Here is a 27,512-nt window from a genome sequence, read left to right on the forward strand (position 1 = left end):
TTTCATTTGTCCTGCTAATAATTACTGCTAATTCCCTGCCCTGGGTGTGAAAAGGATGTCTCAGGTCAAACCTCTCTGCTGACAGACTAGCTTGTGTGACAACCTCTCAACCATAAACAGCACAGAGAGTTTGGAGTATTAGCATAGGGCTTTTTTCACTGATGAGTCAATGATTGCCATCAGGCCTCCATATCCTTAGGCACCTGGGAGTATATTAATCAATGTATTTGGAATATAGAAAAGGAAATATAGTAGCTTTTGATGTTAGCAATACTAGACTTTTTGAGTTAATGACTTTTCCCTTTTATTATAGACCACTGTACTTCGTTATAAATCACTGTGTCTTTGCTATGCGAAAATGTAACTTTATCACTATCTTAAGACAAAATAGATCTTAAGGGGAACATTGGTGAAGGGTTTACATTTGTTGAGCCAATATTTGCTGCTAAATCTCCATATTCCTGCCCTTATAATGAATATAACTAGCATATAGAAGAAATAAGTATTAACCTTTAAGATTAATCATGTTAAACCTTAGGTTAAGTAAATTCCTTTCTTGATTGTAACTCACTACACCCTCACCCTATAGGAATGCAACTTTATTTGGAGGGTGGCTTCTGATTTAAGAAAAAATCACCCCTGGAAAAATAAGTTTTCTGGTTAACTGACCGGTATCAGAAAGGGCCATAAAATGTCAGCAGACCTCATGGCTAAAAGATGATGAAACTCATAAGACCTTTGTATAATTTTATATGAAGCACCTGATTGTGACAAGGGTCAGGTCTGCTGACCCCCACGTGACTCTGTATTCATCCCTATGTATAACAAAAAGGTATATAAACAAACCTGAAAAATAAAGAAATCGGATCAGTTTCTGGAAAGACTGATTCCCCCATGTCGTTTCTTTCTCGATTCCTGTTTTCCTGGCTGAATACCCATCTGAAATGTGGGTACTCACCAAGCCTGCTAATTCTGCCTGGGCTTCTGAGATCGGACCAGGGAGGCCTCAGTGCCTCCTCTCCTTTGGGAGAATGGAAAGACGCCTGTGGCCTACGTAGGTGGTGATTGGTATTCCATGTAAACCAGTTATTCAGCCTCTTTTCTCCACTAATTCTCCTACTACACTATCTGTTTCTAATCTCCCTCTATATCTGTAATTAAATAAGTTTTTTCCAGGACGCCAACTCCATCCCCGACTCCGTAACTTCTTCGAATTACCCTGGATCCACCGGGGCTGGACCCCGGCAATAAGGGATTCGATTTAGGTCATACCTGAATGGTCTAGCGGTTTTCCCTTCTTTCTTCAATTTAAGTCTGAATTTGGCAATGAGTTCATGATCTGAGCCACAGTCAGCTCCCAGTCTTGTTTTTGTTGACTGTATAGAGCTTCTCCATCTTTGGCTGCAAAGAATATAATCAATCTGATTTCGGTGTTACCATCTGGTGATGTCCATGTGTAGAGTCTTCTCTTGTGTTGTTGGAAGAGGGTGTTTGCTATGACCAGTGCATTTTCTTGGCAAAACTCTATTAGTCTTTGCCCTGCTTCATTCTACATTCCAAGGCCAAATTTGCCTGTTACTCCAGGTGTTTCTTGACTTTGTACTTTTGCATTCCAGTCCCCTATAATGAAAAGGACATCTTTTGCGGGTGTTAGTTCTAAAAGGTCGTGTAGGTCTTCATACAACCGTTCAACTTCAGTTTCTTCAGCATTACTGGTTGGGGCATAGACTTGGATAACTGTGATATTGAATGGTTTGCCTTGGAGACGAACAAAGATCATTCTATCGTTTTTGAGATTGCATCCAAATACTGCATTTTGGACTCTTTGTTGACCATGATGGCTACTCCATTTCTTCTGAGGGATTCCTGCCCGCAGTAGTAGATGTAATGGTCATCTGAGTTAAATTCACCCATTCCAGTCCGTTTTAGTTCACTGATTCCTAGAATGTCGACGTTCACCCTTGCCATCTCTTGTTTGACCACTTCCAATTTGCCTTGATTCATGGACCTGACATTCCAGGTTCCTATGCAATATTGCTCTTTACAGCATCGAATCTTGCTTCTATCACCAGTCACATCCACAACTGGATATTGTTTTTGCTTTGGCTCCATCCCTTCATTCTTTCTGGAGTTATTTCTCCACTGATCTCCAGTAGCATATTGGGCACCTAATGACCTGAGGAGTTCTGCTTTTGGTATCCTATCATTTTGCCTTTTCCTACTGTTCATGGGGTTCTCAGGGCAAGAGTACTGAAGTGGCTTGCCATTCCCTTCTCCAGTGGACCACATTCTGTCAGGCCTCTCCACCATGACCCGCCCATCTTGGGTTGCCCCGCAGACATGGCTTGGTTTCATTGAATTAGACAAGGCTGTGGTCCTAGTGTGATTAGATTGACTAGTTTTCTGTGAGTATGGTTTCAGTGTGTCTGCCCTCTGATGCCCTTTTGTAACACTTACCATCTTACTTGGTTTTCTCTTACCTTGGACGTGGGGGTATCTCTTCACCGCTGCTCCAGCAAAGCACAGCCACTGTTCCTTACCATGGACGAGGGGTGTCTCCTTACCGCCACCATTCCTGACCTTCAGCGTGGGATAGCTCCTCTAGGCCCTCCTGTGCCGGCGCAGCCACCGCTCCTGGGGTTGCTCCTCCCTGTCGCCGGCCCTGGCCTCGGGCTCTGGGTGGCTCCTCAAGGTCACTGCCCCTGGCCTCGGGTGCGAGGTGGCTTCTCCTGGCCGCCTCTGATCTCGGACGCGGGGTGTCTCCTCCCGGCCGCCACTGGCCTCGGACGCCGGGTAGCTCCTCCTGGCCACCGCCCCTGACCTCAGATGCGGGGTAGCTCCTCCTGGCCGCAGCCACTGACCTCGGACGTGGGGTAGCTCCTCTCGGCCGTGCTTAGTGAGCCGGCCCGCAGCCGCCTGACCAAGGAGTCAATATATAACATTCAGCAGTAATTATATTTATTATGTTGTGTATTATATCCCTCATACTTATCTTACAACTGGAAGTTTGTCCCTTTTAACTGCCTTCATCCGGTTTCTCCTTACCCCAAAACCCTGCCTCTGGTAACCACAAATCTGATCTCTTTTTCTGTGAGTTTGCTGGCTTTTAAAGTATGATTGAGCTACAATACTATGTTAGTTTCTATTATTTGATATCTCTATATGTACTAAGATGGTCACCACGATAAGTCTAGGTACAATATGTCAGCATACAATGATGCTGCCTGATTCTTGACTATAGTCTCCTCACTGTACACTTCATACCTGTGACTCATTTATTTTGCAGCTAGAATTTTGTACTTAATCTCCCTTACCAATTCCCCCTCACCTGCCCCAACCCTCCTCTTCTCTGGCAGCCACCTGTTTTTGCTCTGTATATTGGATTCTGTTTCCGTTTGTTCATTTGCTTTTTAAAAATTTTTATTTATTTATTTAACTGGGGGATAATTACAATACAGTGATGCTTTTTGCCATACATGAATCGACTGTATGTGTCCCCTCCCTCTTGATCCCCTCTTCCACCTACCTCCCCACCCCACCCCTCAAGGTTGTCACAGAGCGCCAGCTTTGGGTTCCCTTCATCGTACATCAAACTCCCACTGGCTATCTGTTTTACATATGGTAATGTATATGGTGGTAGTGGTTTAGTCACTAAGTCAAGTCTGACTCTTGTGAGCTTATAGACTGTAGCCCCCTAATCTCCTTTGTCCATGGGATTTTCCAGGCAATATGTTTCATTGCTATTCTCTCAAATTATCTCACCTTCTCCTTCCCCCACTATGTCCAAAAATCTGTTCTTTATGTCTGTGTCTCCTGCTTTGTTTTTTAGATTCCACATAGTAAGTGAAGTCAGATAGCATTTGTCTATCTCTGCATGTCTTATTTTACTTAATACCCTCTAGGTTCATCCATGTTGTCACAGATGGCAAGATTTCATTCTTTTTTATGGCTGAGTAATTTTCCCTTACATATATCTTCCTTATCCATTCATCTGTTTCTGGGCACTTAAGTTACTTCCATATCCTGGCAGTTGTAAAAAAAAAAAAGGTTGCAGTGAACATAGGGGTTCATATGTCATTTTGAATTAGTTGTTTCCTTTTCTTCAAATAAATACCCAGGAGTGGAATTGCTGGATCATATGGTAGTTCTATTTTTAATTTTTAAAGGAATCTCCATACTGGTTTTCATAGGAGCTGCACCAGTTTACAGTTCTGTCAACAGTGCATGGGTGGGAGTTCTCTTTTCTTCATGTCCTTCCAAGCACTTGTTATTTGTTGTCTTTTTGATAATAGCCATTCAGACAAGTATGAGATAATTTCTCATTGAGGTTTTGACTTGCATTTCCTTGATGATTAATGATATTAAGCATCTTTTCATGTGCCTGTTTGGAAAAATGTCTGTTCAGATCCTCTGCCCATTTTCAATTGGTTGGATTGTTTGTATTTTTGATGTTGAATTGTGTGTTTTATATATATATATATATATGTGTGTGTGTGTGTGTCATATATATATATCATATATACATACATATATATGATATCAACCCCTTATTGGATATATTTTTTGCAAATATCTCCTTCCACTCACTCCCATTTAGTAGGTTGACTTTTCATTTTGTTGATAGTTTTCTCCATTATGTAAAAGCCTTTTAGTTTGATATAGCCCCATTTGTTTATTTTTGATTTTGTTTCCATTGTCTGAGGGGAAATATACAAAGAAAAAAAAATTCTACCATGACTGATGCCAAAGAGCTTATGGTTTTTTCTAGAAGTTTTATTGTTTCAGGTCTTAAATCTTTAATCCATTTCAAATTTATTTTTGTGCTTTGAGAGAGGAATTTAGTTTGAGTTTTGTACTTTAAGAGAGTAATCCAGTTTGATTCTTTTTAATGTAACTGTATAGTTTTCCCAACACCATTTATTGAAGAAGCTGTCTTTTCTCCATCATATATTCTTGCCTCCTTTTTTCATAGATTAATTACCCATAAAAATGTGGGTTCATTTCTAGGATATCTTTTTTCCCACTGAATTATGTGTCTGTTTTTGTGCAGGACCATACACATGGTCCTTTTTGATTACTCCAACTTTGAAGTGTAGTTTGTAATCAGGGAGCATAATACTTCTAGTTCTACTTTTTCTTTCTTAAGATTGTTTTGACTATTTGAGATCTTTTGTGTTTCCATACAAATTTTAGAATTATTTCTTCTAGTTCTGTGAAAAATACCATTGATATTTTGCTGGGGATTGCATTGACTCTGTAGATTACATTGGGTAGTATGCTCTTTTTAACCATATTAATTCTTCCAGTTTATGAACATGGGCTATCTTTTCATCTGTTTGTGTTGCCTTCAATCTCTTTCAACAGTGTCTTACAGTTTTCTGAGTACCATTCTTTTACCGCCTTAGTTAGACTTATTTTTATTCTTTTGCAGTGGTTGTAAATGGGATTGTTTTCTTAATTTCTTTTTTGATAGTTTCTTGTTAGGAAATAGAAGTGTGACAGACATCTGTATATTAATTTTATACTCTGCAACTTTTCTGAATTCATTGATGAGTTCTAGTATTTGTGTGTGTGTGTGGTATCTTTAGGATTTTCTGTGTATAGTATCATGTCATCTGCAAACAGTAACAGTTTTACTTCTTCCTCTCCCATTTGGATTCCTTTCGTTTCTTTTCATTGTCTAAGTGCTGTGGCTAGGACTTCCAACAGTATGCCGAATACAAGTGGTGAGTGTGGGCATCCTTGTCTTGTTCCTGATCTTGAATGAAGCGTTCTCAGCTTTTCACTGTTGAGTATAATTTTGGCTGTGGGCTGGTCATACATGGCCTTTATTATGTTCAGGTATATTCTCTCTATAGCTACTTTGTGAGAGTTATTTTTTTTTATCATAAACAGATGTTAAATCTCTCTCTCTGCATTTATGGAGATGATCATATGATTTTTATTCTTTAATATGTTAATATGGTATATCACATTGATTGGTTTGTGGATGCTGAACCATCCTTGCATCCCTGATATTAAACCCACTTGATCGTGGTATAAGATCCTTTTAATGTATTATTGAATTTGGCTTGTTAGTATTTTGTTGAGGATTTTGGCATCATGCTCATCAGTGATACTGGCCTGTAATTTTCTTTTTTGTGTGATATCTTTGTCCAGTTTTGGTATTAGGATGACTCTGGCCCCTCAGAGAATGAGTTAAGAAGCTTTCCTTCCTTTCCAAGTTCTTGGAATCGTTTGAGAAGAATAGGCATTAACTCTTCTCTAAACATTTGGTAAATTTAATCTGTGAAGCCATCCGTTTTTTTTTAAAATTCCTAATTCAGTTTTATTACCAGTGGTCGATCTGTTCATATTTTCTATTTCTTGGCTCTATCTTGGGAGAGTGTCCATTTTTTTGGTGTTCAACTCTTTATGGTAATCTCTTATGATCCTTTGCATTTCTGTGGTATTGGCTATAACTTCTCCTTTTCCCCCCCTGGTTTTATTGATTTGGGCCCTCTTCTTGATGTCTGGATAAAGGTTTGTAAATTTTGTTTACCTTTTCAAAGAACCAACTCTTAGTTTAATTAATCTTTCTATTGTTTTTCGGTCTCTATTTCATTTATTTCTGCTCTGATCTTTATTATTTCTTCAGAAATTTCCAGTCTTAATAGATACGGTCCTATCCTGTCTCCTACTGGCCTATAGGCAGTGGGTTCTCAGCCCTATATACTTGGGAGCACTGCTCACAGAGCAGTCTTGTTTCATAATCCCTCTTACATTGTGTCCTTTTTGGATTAGAGTTTTGGCTCAATACCAACAGGCTGTGTGACTTCAGGCAAGTCCCTTAATCTATTTAAGTGTCAGTTTCTTCATCTATATTCATATAATCAGCATACATTTATTGAGTACCTCTAATACCAGGCACTATTCTTGGCTTGGAATATTTATTCATTTGTCTTTGAGAAATTAAAGCAATTGGTCACTGATAAGATTTAGGGAACCAATGTATGACCTCCAACACTGTTCCCAGTTGTACACTATGTATTTTTGTGTTTGCATACAGAGACTGAGAGGAAACTATGGTCAGTAAGCAGAGCCATACCTAACTTACCAGGTCAAGGTCAGCCACCAGGGTTCTAACTGCAGGAGAACATGATGAACCTCCTGAGAGAAATAAGAATACAATGAAATGGTATTAAAACCTTTGAGCAAGAGAGATGATGGAGTCTCTCCCTGGCTTCTTGGGACATACTTTGGGTGGAAAGGAGGTCATCTGAAGGCAGGAAAGACCAATGAGTGCTTGGGATCCAGTTGGATTATTAATGGTAACAGATGCCTTTGGTAGTAAGTCTGTTTCCTTTCAAATGGCTTTTGGCTTGTCTCAGATTTAAAAGCCAAAAGCTGATGGGAAATTTAGAAAGTGAAACATAATTTGAGCATTCCGTAAGATTACTTTATGAGGAGCCTGTAAAGAATTTCAGCATCTATTTATTGAGTGCATGTTAGTTGCCAGGCACTGTGCTGGGCTGGATGCACAGTCGAATGCACTGTGATGTTATACCTCCTGTCAGATAGTGATAAGTACCCGAAGAGGGGCAAAAGGCCCCAGAGAGAGAACACTAACTGGAACTATCTCCTTTAGATGAAGTGACAAGTGAAGACCTCTTTGAGAAAGTGATATGTAGTTTAGGATTGAAGGGTTCTGGCACCTGGTCAAATAAAAGTGGGGCAGAGCTGTCGCAAAGAGCTTTCCAGGCACCATCTTAGGCATAGATCCTGAGGTAAGGAAGAATTTGCTCCATTTGATGAACTGAAAGGCCAATGTGGCCTGTGTGTGGTGAGAGAGGAAGGGAGTAGAAAGTGTTAAGCTGGAGAGCTGGGAAGAGCCCAGATAATGCAGGGTGTTGGAAGTCATGATAAAGTGTTCAGATTTTATTCTAAAGGCAATGGGCAGCCACTGAAGTGTTACTTTTAAGAAGCAGACTTACATGATCAGATTTACACTTGCATCAGTGACAACTTTAGAAGTGAACATGACCCACCTCAGTGGAAGATGATGAAATACAATGTTGTCATGATTCCATAATAAGTCAATGACATGCTGATAGCATGTGTAGGGTATTATCAGACTATGGAGCATATAACATTACTGAATGAGGCTGCAATAGAATCTTAATTCCCACTAAATAGTCCTGTTCATGACCTGGGACCCTCTTGTAATTGTTAATTCAGCCAACATGTGTTGAGTTTTTACCCAGTGATGCTGAACAAAACAGACACAGTGTACCACGTGTAATTTGTTAATACTCAGTACTACCCCTGTCTCTTTATCCTCTTCCCCATTCCCAGGAGCATAAAGCTGACAAATGACATTCCACTCCATTGCAAGTGAGATTTCAATTGGATTCCGCCAATGAGAAGCAATTCCATGAGATTTGGAAAGTAATGGAGAAGAAGGCACTGGTTGTCACAGTAGTTACTGAAGAGTGTTTGGGGACAGGAGAAGTGGTTTGGGGTTTTCCTACAGCTTTCTGCTATTCACCTAAGAATCGCCAAAATTAGTGTTGTTGGAAGCTGAAACTACTGATTGTAGTAGCATGAGTCTGAACTTCAAAGTTTCCTAAAGTTGTTCTTGCTGACTTTTGCTTGCCCAGTCTTTAATTCCTGTATTAATCCTTACCCCACTTTGCATACTTAGGGTGGCTTCTGTTTTTCTGTCCAGACTCCAATTGATACACAAAAGACAGGGAAAAAATGAGAATAGTCTTGACATCCAATAATACTGTTGCATGGAGTGGCAGGGATGAAGGATAATTTTGGCTCCATTACTACTATCATCCACGTCTCCAGATTGTCCCCATTCAAGTTGCTGTGACCTGGAGAAATAAGAGTTGTGCTTGATCGCTTATCCTCCAATTCAGTCTTTTATACTAGAAAAGAACATCAAAGTTACCTTTATCTTAGAGGCAGGAGATCAAATTGAAGCACAGAGAAAGTTATGATCATCCACCTCCTGAAGTGAGTTAAAAAGCCTTCAATATCTTACAGATTTTCCTGAGCTGATCAGATTGTGAAGTGGGAGTAGAAAAGGGCCACCAATAAAAAGAACAGAAAGAGCACACTCTTTGCAGATCAGATAGACTTAAATGTGACTGAAGCCTGGCTCAACCTCTTGCCAGGTTTACTTTTCTTCTCTGAATCTAATTATTCATCTATAAAGATAATATACTCATTTTCATAGACTTATTCTGCATATTAATGATGATGATGATAAATAATAATTACTGCTAACAGTTGTAAAACATGTACTGTATTCCAGACACTCTCCTAAGTGCCTCATGCGAATCAACTCATTTAATTAATCCTCACAATAACACTGGAGGCAAGGGATGTAAAGAATATAGCAGAGCTGACAAGATGACTTATGAACATGGGTTTCTGACTCTGACCCTTGAAACAACTCCAAGAAACAGGCAGTGTCTTGATGGGCCTGAGAAACTAATATCAACCTGAGAAGGTCTTGAGGGGAGCAGAAGGGGTGGCTGCATCTCAGTGTACATGTGTGTGTACGTTTACAGCAGCTCAGGGGAGAAGAGGGTCAGATGCCTCACGGAGATGGGCCAGGCCAGAGCTTTACGATTCTGTGTGTTTCTCTTTCCTATCTTGCTTGGTTGTCATTTTGAGGCAGATAAACAACAGTGGAGGCCCAGAAGCCCTGGGGGAAATATCAATATAGTGCTGGAATCTGGCTGAGATGGGGAGGAGGAGTCGACAGCAGGTATAGATAAATGACTCCAGCTGAGGAAGAAAATCTCTTAAAAAAAAGAGCAATGTTAGGCAGACCCTAACATTGGTAGATTTTACTTGGCAAGGTAGGTGACAAACAGGGGATGATTTACCCCAGATTATAATGCCAGAGGCTCTTCCTCCTAAGGAGGGACGCACTGCCAACTCCGTAAGCTGACTAGGAAGGGCATGAATTACTCCTGGATTCCTGGGCTTTAGCCACCTCCACCTCTCCCTCCCTCTAGCTCCCACACACGTTTCACATTATGCTCCATGAGAACTGAAACTCACAGGAATGTGTAAGCTCGCAAGGACAAATGATCAGACATATGAGGAACACAGTGCTCTAAAAGAAAGACAACACTAAACAAGTTATAGCAGGCAAAGAAAATTAACAGACCATAGAACATAAGTTTAAAATAAGCATGAGAAATACCTTCCAAAAATAACGAAGGTAAAATACTGACAACATTAATCAAGGAAAACAATTCAAAGAAGAACTGGTGGGAAATATTGGAAAAATGTTATAGTTGAAATAAATATCTTAATGAATTTGTTAAATTTTAGAAAAGATATAGCTGAAGAATGTATTGGATGTATTACTGAGCTGGAAGAGATCTGAAAACTTCAAAGCATCAAGAAAGTAGATAGAAATTTTGAAAGGAATCTTACTTGCAAATCTTTGGGGGAAAAAATGTCAGATTTTGAAATGTATATCCAGCTAAATTACCATTTAAATACTAGTACAAAGGAACTGTAAGAATCCTTCACAACCCAGAATTAAAATTCTAGGCAGCAGGAACATGACAAAGGTGGTAGTAGGGAATGGGACTTTAGTTTGCTCTCTCTTCTGTGAATTCACCTTATGTGGACTACTTCAATGGACTTCCTTGCCCTCTGGCTTCTGATTGAATTTGCCTAATGGGAAGCTCCAGCAGAAGAGAAGGAGCTATCCTGTAGTGAAAGTGAAGTGAAAGTCGCTCAGTTGTATCCGACTCTCTGCGACCCCATGGACTGCATAGTCCATGGAATTCTCCAGGCCAGAATACTGGACTGGGTAGCCTGTCCCTTCTCCAGGGGATCTTCCCAATCCAGGGATCAAACCCAGGTCTTCTGCATTGCAGGCGGATTCTTTACCAGCTGAGCCACCAGGGAAGCTGTTGTAGTAGGATAGTTAGTTATTCTCCAGGTACACCTTGGACTGGCTGCAATTCTTGACTCGAAGTCACAAGTCCTGTTAGGCTGTCTTCTCCATACAAGTCTGCCCTTCTTAGGTTCCAATAACTCATCATTCTTCTGAACTAGTGGTCATAACAACCCTGTTCCTTCTAGTGCTAGAAGAGTATACTGTTTTCTTTTTTATTTCCCTACACCTTACTTATATGGTTGTCCTTTTTGCTAAGTCCTTCTCAAGCTATCCTAAATTCTGTTCCATCTGTGTGCTGATGAGATATAAGAGGAAACTTTATTGACAGAGTTATATATTAAAAACAAAACCTTAGAAAAAACATCATTGTGAGAAACTTTAGAACAGTTTCTCTGTGATTAGGGACAAGAGATAGATACCCATAATCACAATTAATGTTTTATATAGTTCTTGAGGTTTGGGACAATCCAAAAAGAAAAGTAAAAGAATGAGGCATAGGATTAGAAAGGGAGATTAGAAGTTATCATTTTATCCACTAATAATGTTATGTATATAGGAAAGAAAACCCCAGAAGTCAATAGGCACACTATCAGAAACAAAGAGAGTTCCATAAGTTTACAAGAGTCTAAATTATTACAGAATGAAGAGCATTTATGTAAACCAGTTAGAGTCATTTGCAACTACGAATGACTACAAACAAAGCTAGTAAGGTGATGGAATTCCAGATGAGCTATTTCAAATCCTAAAAGATGATGCTGTGAAAGTGCTGCACTCAGTATGCCAGCAAATTTGGAAAACTCAGCAGTGGCCACAGGACTGGAAAAGGTCAGTTTTCATCCCAATCCCAAAGAAAGGCAATGCCAAAGAATGTTTAAACTACCACACAATTGCATTAATCTCACTCACTAGCAAAGTAATGCTCAAAATTCTGCAAGCCAGGCTTCAATAGTACGTGAACTGTGAACTTCCAGATGTTCAAGCTGGATTTAGAAAAGGCAGAGGAACCAGAGATCAAATTGCCGACATCTGCTGGATCATTGAAAAAGCAAGAGAGTTCCAGAAAAACATCTACTTTGCTTTATTGACTATGCCAAAGCCTTCAACTGTGTGGATCACAACAAACTGTGGAAAATTCTTAAAGAGATGGGAATACCAGATGACCGGACCTGCTTCCTGAGAAATCTGTATGCAGGTCAAGAAGCAACAGTTAGAACTGGACATGGAACAACAGATTTGTTCCATATTGGGAAAGGAGTATGTCAAGGCTGTATATTGCCACCCTTCTTATTTAACTTATATGCAGAGTACATCATGCGAAATGACAGGCTAGATGAAGCACAAGCTGTAATCAAGATTGCTGGGAGAAATATTAATAACCTCAGATATGCAGATGACACCACCCTTATGGCATAAAGCAAAGAAGAACTAAAGAGCCTCTGATGAAAGTGAAAGAGGAGAGTGCAAAAGTTGACTTGAAACAGCATTCAAAAAACAAAGATCATAGCATCCAGTCCCATCACGCCCATTTTTATAGATAAGAAAACTGTGGCGCAGAGGAGGGAAAGTGACCTGTCCAGCTCACATAACTAACAAGTACAAAAGCTGGGATTTGAACTTAGGAAGTCTCACAACAGAAGCACACAATCCTAACCATTTATCTAGCCTCCTCATACATTGATATGAATCTTTGCCATTCTCAAGAAAATTTTTATAGTTTAAAAATATGATTCTATACAACTGCTATTAAGAATTACTTCAGGATACTTTAAGGGTTGTGTTTTGGTTGTACATAAGGTGGAACTCTTAAAATTATGTTTTTTGATTATTAATTATAAACTTACTATTTTTTTTGCCTATGAAGAAATCTATATGTGAATTTAAAAGCATGTTAACTCTGCCCACCTGTAAAAGAATGAGAACATTGTGCCATGTTAGGAAAATTAAAATGGAGGAAATCTTGTTTAAGCTTCGAAAGCAGAACAGGCTTCTGACCAGCTTCTCACCGGCCTGGACACTGCCCAGATTCCATGCCTGCCTGCATGCACAGCAAGTAAGGCAGAAGTTTAGATAAGAAAGGGAGCAGGTCTTGGAATTCTCAAGCCCCGGAGGGTCAACAAAACCCACCCCAGGGCCCAACAAAATCCTAAAATGCACAAGGTGAAACAGTCGCTCAATTGTGTCCGACTCTTTGTGACCCCATGGACTGCAGCACGCCAGGCCTCCCTGTCCATCACCAACTCTTGGAGTTTACTCAAACTCATGTCCATCGAATTGGTGATGCCATCCAACTATCTCGTCCTCTGTTGACACCTTCTCCTCCTGCCGTCAATCTTTCCCAGCATCAGGGTCTTTTCAAATGAGTCAGTTCTTTGCATCAGGTGACCAAAGTATTGGAGCTTCAGCTTCAGTCCTTCCAATGAATATTCAGGACTGATTTCCTTTAGGATGGACTGGTTTGATCTCCTTGGTGTCCAAGGGGCTCCCAAGAGTCTTCTCCAACACCACAGTTGAAAAGTTACGAAAAGCATAGCCACATTTTTAAGTGCAAATTGATGATGGTGTCAGTTTGCAGCCTGGGATTATAAGTGGGAGCCCTTGAAACTGCAATTTGGAGTCTCGCCCGTGGAGTGGACCCACTGCCCAGGACCCTTTCCCAACTGGGACTCCAGATTGCTGTTAATGAAGCACTTCCCAGCACTGTTCAAGTCTGAATAGAGGTCAGCCCAGTTTGGTGATGTATATGCTGTTATTTTTCTCTATTGTTTAGATTTCTCTTCTTTTAATTATTATATATTGAAATTAAGTCAAATGATCTCTTTTGTTGTTTTGTTGTTGTTGTTCAGTCGTGTCTTCCTTTTTGCAACCCCATGGACTGCAACACACCAGGCTCCTCTGTCCTCCACTCTCTCCTGGAGTTTGCTCAAATTCATGTCCATTGAGTCAGTGATGCTGTCTAACCATCTCATCCTCTACCATCCTCTTCTCCTTTTGCCTTCCATCTTTCCCAACATCCAGACTCTCAAGAGTCTTCTCCAGTATCACAATTTGAAAGTATTAATTCTTCAACTCAGCCTTCTTTATGACCCAACTCTCACATCTGTACATGACTACTAGAAAAACCATATCTTTGACTATATGGACATTTGTTGTCAAAATAATATCTCTGCTTTTTAATATTCTAAGTTTGTCATTGATTTCCTTCAAAGGAGCACGGGTTTTTTAATTTTATGGCTGCAATCACTGTCTGCAGTGATTTTGGAGCCCAAGAACATAAAACCTGTCACTGTTTCCACTGTTCTCCCTTCTCTTTGTCATGAAGTGATGGGACTGGATGCCATGGTCTTAGTTTCTGAATGTTGAGTTTTAAGCCAGCTTTTTCACTCTCCTCTTTCACCCTCACCAAGAGGCTCTTTAGTTCCTCTTCGCTTTCTTCCAGTAGAGTGGCATCATCTGCATATCTGAGGTTATTGATATTTCTCCTGGCAATCTTGATTCCACCTTATGATTCCTCCAGCCTGGCATTTCGCATGATGTATTCTGCATATAAGGTGACAATATACAGCCTTGTCATACTCCTTTCCTAATTTTGAAGCTGTCAGTTGTTCCATGTCTGGTTCTAACTATTACTTCTTGGCCTGCATACAGCTTTCTCAGGAGGCAGGTAAGGTGGTCTGGTATTGCCATCTCTTTAAGAATTTTCCAATTTTTCACACAGTCAAAAGCTTTAGGGTAGTCAATGAAGCAGAAATAGATGTTCTTCTGAAACTCCCTTGCTTTCTCCATGATCCAACACATGTTGACAACAATAACAGAGGTGCCTAAAGGGCCCAGGAAGGTCATTTCTCACAGTGAGTTTCATGGGAAACACAGTGGAGGGTGTGCAAGCCAGGCAGCCTGGCACACCCATGTCCTGACCTTGAGAGCTGCAACAGTGGCCCAACTCCAGCTGACTGGGTTTGCAGACAGGGCCTCCAGACTGCCCAACATTCTAGTGTTTCAAAACCCAATATGACTATAACATATATGGACTATCCCAATTTTTCTGAATGGCCTACACAACAAAAGTTTATTTTCTCAGTTCTGGATGATAGAAGTCCACGATCAAAGTGTCAGTAGGGCTGGTTTCTCCTGAGTCCTCTTTTCTTGGTTTACAGATAACCACCTTCTTGCTGTGTGCTCACTTGGCCTTTTCTCTGTACATATGCATCCCTGCTGTCTCTACCGCTTCTTCTTTTTTCAGGAAGTATTTATTTCTTTATTTTTGGCTATGCTGGCTTCTTGTCAGTGTGTGGGCTTTCTCTAGTTGTAGACAAGCATGGGCTTCTCATTGCCGTGACTTCTCTCTTTGTAGAGCATGGGCTCTAGGGAACGTGGGGTTCAGTGGTTGCAGCTGTAGGGCTTAGTTGCCCCATGCCATGTGGGATCTTCCTAGAGCAAGATTGGAATATGTGTCCCCTGCATTGCAAGGCAGATTCTCAACCATTGGACCACCAAGGGAGCCCTCTACCTCTTCTTCTAAGGACATTAATCATGTTGGATTAGGGTCCCACTCAGACTACCTCATTTAACCTTAATTACACCTTAAAGGCATTATCTCCAAATACAATTACATTGGGGATTGGGATTCGGTGCTTACACTTTGGAAGAACACTATTCAGTCCATAACAGCAGTCCACTGTGAGTCTCAACGGTAATCTTTTGCCCCAGGCATCTGTGGTTGGTTTATCTTGTGCTTTTCTGGCCTAAGTTCTAGGCTCAGCAAAACAGACATGAATGTCTGCATTATGGACTATCCCGGTTTTTGAGGAGGACGGTAAATAGAAATAAACAACATTGTAAGGCACAAGCGAAGCAGGTCTGAGGGCTCTGTGAGGCATATGGCCACTGGTTTGCAAGCTCTGATCTATTATAGAGTAGGCGGGCAAGTTTGTAACCTGTAAACTACGGTGCTTTGCTGTGTCAGGGTAAACAGTACTTGGGTGTGGGGGAGGGATGGCAGCAGGGGGTGATTCCCTCCTGCCAAAGGTAAGACACAGAAATGACTCTCTGGCCATGACTCGGTGCTTTCGCCCCACAGGCCACTCTCCTTGTAGCTGAACAGCGGCTGGAGCCTACAGAGCTGCGCTGATGCTACCCCCTCTCAGGGCCTGAGGACAACGAGCCCACCCTACCAGCCTTTCAGGGAGCAGGGCAGCAGCGACTGGGGTTTTGAAAGCTTTTATCAGAAAGTTGTGGGCGGAAACTTCCGGGGGTTTGCTCTGAGCTTCTTGAAGCTTCTCAGGTTCAGATGCAGAGTGAGTGGGTGTCTCTTTGAGAAGCAGAAAGAGAGAACGAAAGAGAGGTGTTTCCCTTGGTTCTGGAAACTCTATAAAGAGAGAACCGGCTTCCTTCTCATGAGCACTCAGAAATAGGAGTCCGGCCCTTGACACCTGGGCCTCCGCACGACTGAGGAAGAGGAAAACCCTTGGCTGGGGGCTGGCCTGAGGCACTGGATACCATGCAGCAGCCCTTGAATTACCCATACCCCCCGATCTTCTGGGTGGACAGCAGTGCCAGCTCCCCCTGGGCCTCTCCAGGATCAGTCTTCCCCTGTCCGTCCTCAGTGCCAGGAAGGCCGGGGCAAAGGAGGCCACCACCACCGCCACCCCCAACACTACCGCCACCGCCACCGCTGCCTCCACTACCGCCACCACCTCTGAAGAAGAGGAGGGACCACAACACAGGCCTGTGTCTCCTTGTGATGTTCTTCATGGTTCTGGTGGCCCTGGTTGGACTGGGGCTGGGGATATTTCAGCTCTTCCATCTACAGAAGGAGTTGGCCGAACTCAGAGAGGTAAGCTGCCTGGGGGATTGCCGCACCCTGGAATGTGCGGAGGTGGGGGATGGGGTGAAACTGCCCTGCTGCAGTGGGGGAGGAGGGCGACAGAAATCCACATGGACCACACTTGGCTTGCAGCATACTTCTCAATCCTTTCTTCCTGTCTTAGAAATGAATCATGCTAGCCATCCTGTTCCGCCTGCAGAGAAATGGGGGCTCAAATGGGTGGAAGGAATATTTTCTATCTTGGGAGGGATCAGGATCAAATCAGGACTGGCGGATGGTCAGTTGGCTGATCATCTGAGAAAGGAAGAACTCTACTGCCTACCTCATACTCGATTCAAGAAAGAAAAGGGACTTGGCATCTGAGAAGTGAATTTGTTCAAATGCACAAACTAAATTTCCTTGAAAGTGCTTAAAATTATTAGAACTATTTCAAATCACAAAACTGAGGCATGGACAGGCACAATTGCTTGGCCAGAGTCTGAGTTAGGAGAGGTTCTGAGTGCTTAGATTCCCTTTCCAGTGCTTAGTTTATTTGACAATTCTTCTTCCCTTGCTTAAAGAACTTCATCAGTTCAGTTCAGTTCAGTCGCTCAGTCGTGTCCGACTCTTTGCGACCCCATGAATCGCAGCATGCCAGGCCTCCCTGTCCATCACCAACTCCTGGAGTTCACTCAGACTCGCATCCATAGAGTCAGTGATGCCATCCAGCCATCTCATCCTCGGTCATCCCCTTCTCCTGCCCCCAATCCCTCCCAGCATCAAAGTCTTTTCCAGTGAGTCAACTCTTCGCATGAGGTGGCCAAAGTACTGGAGTTTCAGCTGTAGCATCATTCCTTCCAAAGAAATCCCAGGGTTGATCTCCTTCAGAATGGACTGGTTGGATCCCCTTGCAGTCCAAGGGACTCTCAAGAGTCTTCTCCAACACCACAGTTCAAAAGCATCAATTCTTTGGCGCTCAGCCTTCTTCACAGTCCAACTCTCACATCCATACATGACTACTGCAAAAACCATAGCCTTGACTAGACGGACCTTAGTCGGCAAAGTAATGTCTCTGCTTTTGAATGTGCTATCTAGTTATTATATATCTTTTCTCTTTTGCCAGTCCACCAGCCAGAGGCATACAGCATCATCTGTGGAGAAGCAAATAGGTGAGTTTTTTTATGCTTGCACATTGAGTTTCTAAAAACAGTCCTCAGCACCGAACCATGTTGGAGGAGTACCTTGAATTCCACCTTATTCTTAGGCATATATAGACTATAGAAGAGAAATCCTAACCAATTCTGAAATCTCTTGTCATTTTGGTTCTTGAAACTGCCCTAAAATATGAAGTGAGTTTAACTGTTCAAAATTAGTTAAGTATCACAGAAAAATTCAAAACTAATTTCTGCTTGAATTTGGAAAGAGAAACACACGTGTACAACCCTGGACCTTTGCCCACCACTCACACCCCAAGCAGCTGTTCCAGGCCTGCCCCCTTCCTCAGGCCTTCCCATGTACAGGGCGGTGGCTATAGCTCCTCAGGAGAGAAGGGGAGGTGCAGGCAGACACAGCTGTTGCTGGGAAAGATCCTTGCTCTCCTATTTAATCTCTGTACTCTTGCCTGGAAAATCCCATGGATGGAGGAGCCTGGTAGGCTGCAGTCCATGGGGTCGCTAAGTCGGACATGACTGAGTGACTTCACTTTCACCTTTCGCTTTCATGCATTGGAGAAGGAAATGGCAGCCCACTCCAGTGTTCTTGCCTGGAGAATCCCAGGGACGGGGGAGCCTGGTCGGCTGCCGTCTATAGGGTCGCACATAGTTGGACATGACTGAAGTGACTTAGCAATAGCAAAAAAAAAAAAAAAAAATTACTTAAGAGTCAGACCTGATTTAAAATTTTAATAGGTTATATTTAAGCTTTTAAAGAGTGGGCAACCAGTCATCCACATTAGGGTGGTTCTTTTGCAGCCGCTGGAAAGCTTGGAGGAAGACGTTAGGCATTTTTCAGAGGGTGGTCCCACTTCACTCAGAGACAATCATGCGCTACTTTTGATAATAAAGGGAAATCCTCTGTGTGAGATTCAGGACAGGAAGATGACAATGTTGAACATTGGCCTCCGAAAGTTTCAGGGCATAGTTTCGGAAACTGTGGATTTAGAATACTCATTAAACTAAGATGGAAAGGAGGTTAGAGAACATCTGGTCCAGTCATCTCACCTTTCAGAAGAGAAGCAAAACACCAGATGGATTAGTAATGTGCCCAAGACCTCTGCTGTGGAATGGGGCTGAGAAGGAGCTCAGGCCCCTGATGCCTTGCCACCTCCAGCTCTTACCAGTGTGTGCTCCGGCCGTGTGACACAGGGAAACTCCTACTCCTATCTATCTCTGATGGGCATGGAATGAGAAATAAGGACGACAGGCAAGATGCCTCTGCAAAGAGAAGACAGCACTGGTCATCTAGTTGGGGAAGCCTGCTCCAAATTCTCAGGCTGTGCCTGAGAAACCAAGTCACCCTATTGCCCTAGCAGGTAGGCTCTTGTAGGAGATACTGGTAGGGTCCTCTGGTTTCTAATTCTGGGTATGAACCTGTAAAGAGAAATTCCAGATGTACCCAAGCAGAGTACAAATGTTCGTTGGAAGAATAAAGCTTCTGGAGGATTTCTAAAATAAAATAGCTTTGAAGATCAGTGAAATGTGGCTGGTAAAATGGGTACCAAATTGCTCATCTTTCAACACTCTCTAGAGTCCTTTTAGTGATTAAAAATCAAGTTAGCAGATGAGTCAGGTCAACTTGTCCCACTAACAAGTATTAAGTATCTTCCTTAGACCAAACCAGATGGGCCAGAAATTGGTGTGTTATCACATAGAAATCAAATTAGCAACTCTACTAATGAGATAAGAGATGCAAATTTTAAAAAGGGGGATACCTAGGTTGACCCATCTAATTAGTGAGGTTTGAAAAAATAAAGCCCAACTGGCAAAAAATGTGAGTGGAAAGGATCTGCTTAGTGACCATCAGTGAGCATGTAAATTGCTATACCTTCTCTAAAGAGCAGTTGGGAAAAATATATCAAAGGATTAATACTGTTAATTTACCTTGTAATCTCATCACCAAAGCTATCTAAAGAAAATAAAATGTGCCTGAAAATTTATAATAAGGATGTTCACCACTTGCGTAGAAGACTATTTCTAATCAACCACTTAGGAGAAAGTTAAATGCCACTCAACTGGAAATTAATTAAACACATGACAGTGTATTCACACAAGAGCATAATATGCAGCAACGAAAATTGTACACAAGAAGGACATTTAATGTCATAGAGACTGTGTAGTCCATATTGTTAGATAAAAAGACAAGTTATAAAACAGTGTATTTAGTTTAATATTCACTCTTTAAATACATATACATATTTTCATATTCTTAGTAAGCATCTAGAAGGACTTATACTCCAACAGGTTAACTGGGAGGTACTTACTACTGAAGATTATTTAAACTTTCTTATTTGGTTCACTGTCATTTTTCCACAGTTAACTCATTGAATCTTCTATTCATTCACAAGTGTTCTTGGAGTGCTTCCTGTATGCCAGGCTGAGTGTGGGTTAGTGGGTGATGACAGAACAAGAGAGACAAGGGGCCTGCTCTCATGGAGCTCTTAGCATGCTAGAGAAACAAACAAAAGCAAGCAAACAGACAACATACTTTCAAGCTGTGCTAAATGCAACCTAAGATAGAGTGGTCTGGAAAGTCCCCTCTAAGGAGATGTTGTTAACATGGGTGTGTGTATGTGTGTTGGAGGGGGCGGGTGGGAGGCTGGGAAGAGCAGTCCAGCACTGAGAATGGCGTGTGCAAAGACCCAGGGGCAGGAGACAGTCATCATCAAAAGTATAGGGTATATTTCTCCTTTGTTTATTCCAGCATTTATCCAGCAGGTATTTTTATTGAGTACCTTCTATGAGACCAACACTGTGAGGGATATAAAGATAGACAACGTGTGGTTCTCTGTTCCATTTCCTGTCAGTTTATGGCTGAATGCCAGATAGCTTCACAGATGGTTGTGGTATAGGAATATAGAAGAGACTCAGTTTTGCCTTTCCTGTTCGCTAACACCTCATTCATGGTGTGTGGTCTTGGGCAGCTACAGAGGGAATGACTGCTCACATCATAGCCTCAGCTGGTGGGAGCATCTGCAAACCACGTGGAGTTTAACAGGCTAACTGTGAGGAGCCTGATGTGGATGAGCACTCGTCTATGCAACTTTTATTCAAAGTCTAAGTTAGCTGAATTTATTAGCCAAATGGTAGTGCTATTCCACTGAAATATCTCAAGTCAGAGAAATAGTATCTATTTTGAGAACTGTTGTCTATTTTAAATCTATCAGTTTAATTTAGTGAGCATGTACTGATAGCATGCCCTGGGTTAGAAACTGAGCTAATTACTCTGGTAGATTAAACATATAGTAAGGAATTTGCCATTTATTTGGAGGAGTAAGACCAGTCATACAGTTACCATTAAAAAGAAGGCGAGTCAGAACCAACAAAATAGGGTGACGCCAGAGTGCTTCCAGGTTTCAGTGGAGGGAAAAATCATATTCAATTAGAAAGGCTTGGGAAGGTTTTCCAAGAAAAGAGATATTTTAGATGGTGTTCGTAGTGTCAATAGGAATTTGACACAGAGATCAGTTTGGGAGGGCATTCCAGGCAGGAAGAACAGCACGGACTAAAGCACAGAGGCAGGGAGGCTGGGTGTGCTCAGAACTCTTGTGTGGCAGTGTCCAGTGTGGGTGAGTAAGCCAGAGGAGGCTGGACAGATGAACAGAGGTCGTGTGGTGGGGAACACCTGTGTGCAATTACATGTTTAATGAGGAGTCATTCGAGGTGTTTGAGACCTTAGGGTAATTAATCTGGGGCCAACTGTAGAATGCCACTGGGGAAGACCTGGTGGCCCGGACATTCGCAGTCTTCTTCAACTCTTGTCCTGTGGTCCTGGGGGCAGCAGAGCCAGAGACGCAAGAGCCCTGGGTTTGGACTCAGGAGACCCGAGTGTTGGTCCCACTCTGACACTGAGTCAGCGGATCTTCTTGGACAAGTCACCCAGCTTTCAAGCTCATTTTGCCATCCGTAAGATGGGACAGTAATCTCTACCTCAAAGGATTGTTGGGAGTTATAAATGCAGTAACTTATATGGCAGGTCTTTATAAACCAACCTTTATATTGCTTTGTAATTCATAATTTATGCATGTCTGTCTTAATTTGACTCCTTTTTACCTCTCTGTTTCTGAAATATAGGCTGCTGTAAGTCCTACAGTTTGGACTTGAATGATTAGTGTATGTTAGACTGTTGCCATTTATGCTTATAAAAAGTATCTTTTATTTAAATGCCCTGTTTAGAGTCCCACAAAAAAGAATAGTAGTTATGTCACTTTTACATGTATCCTTCATCTCTCTATAATACAGGTCACCCCAGTCCACCCTCTGAGAAAAAGGAACTGAAAAAAGCGGCTCATTTAACAGGTCTGTATCTGGAGGGCCATCTTGGGAAAGCCTTTGGCAGAAAGCAGAGTAGCTGGTTGGTTTCTGTGACTGAGCTCTGAGGGAGCTGATACTTTCCAGTGACAGTATTTGAAACCCAAGAGTAGTCACATCTTTCTAGTCACGCCAATAGCACACACATGCACACACACACACACACACACACACACACACACAGGGCGGCTCTAGGCAAGGCCCTGCTCTAAGCTGGAGAAATGGAGGTGCTTATGACATGATCCCTGCTCATAAGGAGCTCACTCTCTTCACTCACTCCAAGGACCCTTAGGGAATTTGGGGCACAGGTCCAAGAGGTGAGAGCTGGGGAGATGGTGAACAGTGAATTATTTCAATATGTGTTGCCCTGGTTTTCTGGGAGAGTTTTACTCTGTCCATGAGCAGAAATAGGAGAAGGGAGGCCAGGCCCTGGCATACATGGTCGTGCAGTGGAGTGACATGATTTGATAGCAAGACAGTGGGGGCACTGTCAGTGTGAAGTCCACAATACCTGCAAAGTGGATGAGTATCACAGAAACTGGCATGCTGCTGTCCCTGAAACTATGTCAGCAGAGGCTGTAAAATGATCCAGTTTAGATCAACAGATATTTCTTGAGCACGTGCTGTGTGCCAAACCTGGGCCACATGGAGGTGAATCACACATGGCTCCTGCCTTCAAGGAGCTTACAATCTAATAGGGAAAGACAGGTATGAAAGCAATATTTCCAGCATTCTCTGCTTGAAGTAGGTATGTACACCATGCTGTACAGATACAAAGGAAAGGGGATTCTTGCCCATACTGAAGAATCTTTCGTGTAGGTAAAGAGTTGGACTAGATGATTCCTAAGGTCTTTTCCAACTCTAGAACTTCAGAGTGCCTTGGATTTGACTTCTCCTCTCATGAAGAGACTCAAACTCTAGCAATTTGTATGCTAGTTCTGAACCTCTGTTCATAGAATCTCTGTTCCAGAGAGCTAAAATCATCCTAGTCTTTTTTCACTGCAGTTGGTTAGAAACATATGTTATTGTCCCAGTTGTGTGGATGATAAAATTGAGGGAGTCAATTTGGTAAATGTGCTGAAGAAGTTCAGTAACAGGTCAGGTCTGACCCATCACCCAGTTCTATGTCATTTGGGGAAAAAGCACTTGCTCAAGGAATGGTCCATAGTTTTGCCTTGAAACCTTGGTCTGTGGGATACATGAGCATTCCTGGCTGAAAGCTCCTCTCTCGTTTGATTTCAGGCAAGCCCAACTCAAGATCCATCCCTCTGGAATGGGAAGACACCTATGGAATTGCCCTGGTCTCTGGGGTGAAGTACAAGAAGGGCAGCCTTGTGGTCAATGAAACTGGGCTGTATTTTGTGTATTCCAAAGTGTACTTCCGGGGTCAGTCCTGCAACAACCAGCCCCTGAGCCACAAGGTCTACTCCAGGAACTTTAGGTACCCCCAGGACATGGTGCTGATGGAGGGGAAGATGATGAACTACTGCACTCCTGGCAAGATGTGGGCCCGCAGCAGCTACCTGGGGGCTGTATTCAATCTCACCAGTGCTGACCATTTATATGTCAATGTATCTGAACTCTCTCTGGTCAGTTTTGAGGAATCTAAGACATTTTTTGGCTTATATAAACTCTAAGCAAAGCACTTTGGGATTCTCTCCAGTATGATTCCTTGTTTCAGGCCCTAAGAATATTGTCTTGAATGAGAGTTTTCTTAAGTCCACTTGAGGCCATGAGAGAAGACATGAACCAGGAGGATCTTGAGACCATGGAGTCCAGCAGGTCCACAGTTCCTTAAAGGCCCGCAGCCAGACAGGAGGAGGACTATGAGTAATAAACATGAAACTCTGGGCTGCCATGTGGAGATGCAAAGGCAGGGAAAAGTGACTACCAGTTGCTTATGCCAGCAGCTACACTCGTCTTAAGTGGCCTAGTGCATTCGGACACATTGAAAATGGCACCTTTTAACTCACCTCTTGGGGTGGGTCTACTGTCTACCTCAGAGGAGGCTGTCTTTCATGTATATGGATGTGACATGAATGTATAAGGGATGGGAAAAGAGGACCAGGCTTGCATGATAAGCTAAAGAGACTGAAAGGCCAGCATCCCACTGGCAGCATCTTTATTTCTAGATGTACAGTCTGAGCCATCAGATGATGTTAACAGAGAAGCAAAAGAAATCTTTGGGGAACTCAATACACTCCCTATACAGCCTGTATATTTCCAGTGCAATTGTAGGGGTGTGTGTGTGTGTGTGTGTGTGTGTGTGTGTGTGTGTGAGAGTATGTGACTAGAGGGTTACATAAGTAGAAAGAACGTGGGAATTGGGAAGGGCATCTTAGAATATGGGCTGCATTTGGTGGTAGATTTTGAATGCTTTTTGGTAACCAACTCTAATAGTCCTCAAAGCTCTTTGATTGTCAGTTGTTAACGGCATTTTCCCATAATATAACTATATTTATATGTATTTTGTACATTTTTAATGAAAAGAATATCCATAACAAAAACTATATTTAATAATATAGGTAGGCATTGTGAGTGTTCTATTTGGAAATCACTGAGGTTTGTATCTTTTCCTTATTATTTCTTTTCTCCATGGCTTCCTCATTCATTATGACTTAAGCCCACTTAAAGAAGAATTTACTAGTGTGAGAAGAGTTACGAGGCAGACCTTTGCATCTTTGCCAGGCTCTCCTCTCCTTACTATATTCTCTTTCCCTTCTTTCTTCTACTACCCAGAGTTTCCATTACCAGTATTATTGCCAGTGTTAAGCTCACCTATTTCCCATAGATTTGATGACAGTTTGTCTTTTCCTGGTGGCAGAGACATGGCACAATGGAAAGGGCATAGACTTTGGGCCTAAAAACCTGAATTTGAATCTTTGTTCCTCTACTTAATAACTATGCAGGTCACTTGACCTTTTTTGGACAAAAGGGGGGTGATATGTACATAAAGTATCTAATACATAGTGGAATGTCAAAAATAGTATCTGCCATTATTAATAAGGGGAGGTACTTCATTCCAGAAGAAGCTACAAATCTGAGAGATCCATCCAAACACCTGTTTCTTGCCTTCTCACCTTGGTCAGTCACAATGACCTTTTCCTATTTTGTCCAAATGCTCATTACCATGACTTCTCCTTATACTTTGTCACTGTTAAAAATAACACTTCTGTTAGAATTTGATTTCAGCACCTTATTTTCACAACACAATCTCCTATAATTCCAACTCAATTTGGTCCAACATTTTCTCTCTTAAAATATATATTTTTCCATATTTGACATTCAGTTAATAAGTAGTATCATTTTCTTGCTTATCTATCAGCTCCTTCTTTATCTTCACTCTTTTCTCTATTCAACTTAGATTCCATGATCTGTCATTACAATCAGTACCTTGGAAAGACTTTGAACTCCAAAATACTCTGTTACAGTCACTATTTTCCTCTTGGAAAATCTCATTTTCTTTAAGCTGGCATCCTAGCAGCTGGATGTTGCTGGAGAAAAATAACTCAAACTGATTGATTAGTTTCATTTTATTTTTATCTATCATCTGCTTAAATCAGCCAATCAATTATTTATCTATCAGTGAATTATTTCTGTCTTTTGATTGATTTGAATAGGTAATACATGCACATAGTACAAATTGTAAAAGGTATGCGAAGACATAGGATGAAAGCAAGTCCTCTTCTAATCCTGTCCTGTGGCTCCACCTCTGCCCACAAGGAACAGCACTGTCTCCTTATGTAACTTTTGCGAGATGGTCTATACATAAATATGACATCACTTTATGTCAGGGTTTCCCAAGCTCGGTTGTGTTGACATTCTGAGCTGGCTGATTCTTTGTTGTGAGGGTTGTCCTGCCTGCACACTGTAGTATGTTCAGCAGTATCCCTGCCTTCTACCCACTGGATACCAGTAGCATTCCCCTCCCGCCATGTGTGATAACCAAAAATATCACCAAATGAGGTCAAATGTCCCCAGGCTGGGAGTGAGGAAACAAAGTCCCTCCTGGTTGAGAACCACTGCTTTTTATTAGTGATCAGAGATTTCAAATCAGCATTCAAAGGCCCACCACTTTTTCTTCAGTTTCTTCATGGGCATTTTTTTTTTTTTCACTGTTTGAGACAATTACATCATGTCTTTTCCTCTTGTAAACCAACCACATCCCCTCCTCCCACCATGGAATCTCACTTCTACCACTGAAACACAAACCCACCTGCGTCTGAATGATCTCTTTCTTCCATCCAGTATGGAGGAGGACGAGGACCATCTATTTGTGTGCTAGACTCCTTTCCTCTTCCCTGCTTTACCTGTTTACAATTTTTCTTCTTTCTTCTGGATCTTCAAACTAGCTGTCTATGAAATAATGCCCACTAGCATGTAATACATATATACTCAAGTATTCCCTTTCACTAAAAGACAACTCAAACCACAAATCAACCCAAACCTTTCTTTAACCTTCCCCTTCATTTCTCATTTTTCTGGTAGAGACAAACATCTGAGAAGGCTTTTTCCACACACATGAGCTCCATTTTTTTTTTTTTTTTAGCCAGGAATCTGGCTAGGTTATTTATTTGACCACTTAAAAAATCTGTTTTTTTTTTTTTTTTCCTGTTAGAATAAAAGTTCCAAAAGCAAGACCTTTTCTGTTGTGTTTGCCTTTGTATTCCAGATTACCTCAGTGCCAGCACATATTAGGTGCTCAATAAATATTCATTGACTAAATAACTTTAGTCATAAGGCAAAAGCCTTTCAGTGGATATGTTTTTCAGAGTAGTGAATCCATAGCTGTGTTGCCTTATAGATGGGTGTGCATGTTTATCCATCTCTGACTAGATTATCCAATGAGAGTTTGAGGCTACAGATAAAAAAAAATTCGTGCATCCTAATTCATGGAATTAGAAAACAAGAAAGATCTAATTGGTCCTTGGAATTACCAGGAGCTTTTGGGAGAATGTGGAGGAAAAATTCTAGGTAATTAGAGCTGAAACTGTCATTTAGAAGATACTCAATACATATTTCTCTTCCCTGGTAGCTCAGACAGTAAGGAATCTGCCTGCAGTGCAGGAGTCCTGGGTTCGATCCCTGGGTTGGAAAGATCCCCTGGAGAAGGGAATGGCAACTCACTCCAGTATTCTCACCTAGGAAATTCCATGGACAGAGGAGCCTGGCAGGCTATAGACCATAGGGTCCCAAATGATTGGACATGACTGAGCAATTAATACTTTCACTTTTTCAACACGTATTTGTTGAATAAATTAATGAA

At 41.8% G+C, this 27,512-nt stretch overlaps 1 protein-coding gene across 1 annotated transcript; it reads left to right on the forward strand.

Annotated features, from left to right (window-relative positions):
• Window positions 1–16,415: 16,415 nt before the first annotated feature.
• FASLG (Fas ligand) lies at window positions 16,416–23,883 on the forward strand. The gene is made up of 4 exons (XM_052654192.1): window positions 16,416–16,751; window positions 17,845–17,890; window positions 22,178–22,234; window positions 23,489–23,883. Exons 1-4 carry the CDS (start codon window positions 16,416–16,418, stop codon window positions 23,881–23,883), a joined length of 834 nt encoding a protein of 277 aa, XP_052510152.1.
• The last annotated feature ends 3,629 nt before the right edge of the window (window positions 23,884–27,512 follow it).

Source organism: Budorcas taxicolor, chromosome 16 (genome assembly GCF_023091745.1).
Source record: "Budorcas taxicolor isolate Tak-1 chromosome 16, Takin1.1, whole genome shotgun sequence".
Classification (NCBI taxonomy): Eukaryota; Metazoa; Chordata; class Mammalia; order Artiodactyla; family Bovidae; genus Budorcas; species Budorcas taxicolor.

Coding starts and splice junctions, on each gene's coding strand:
- FASLG (XM_052654192.1), top strand. CDS start 16,416: ATGCAGCAGCCCTTGAATTACCCATACCCCCCGATCTTCTGGGTGGAC. Junction 17,891..22,177: donor ATCTGTGGAGAAGCAAATAG/GTGAGTTTTTTT, acceptor TCTATAATACAG/GTCACCCCAGTCCACCCTCT. Junction 22,235..23,488: donor AAAAGCGGCTCATTTAACAG/GTCTGTATCTGG, acceptor GTTTGATTTCAG/GCAAGCCCAACTCAAGATCC.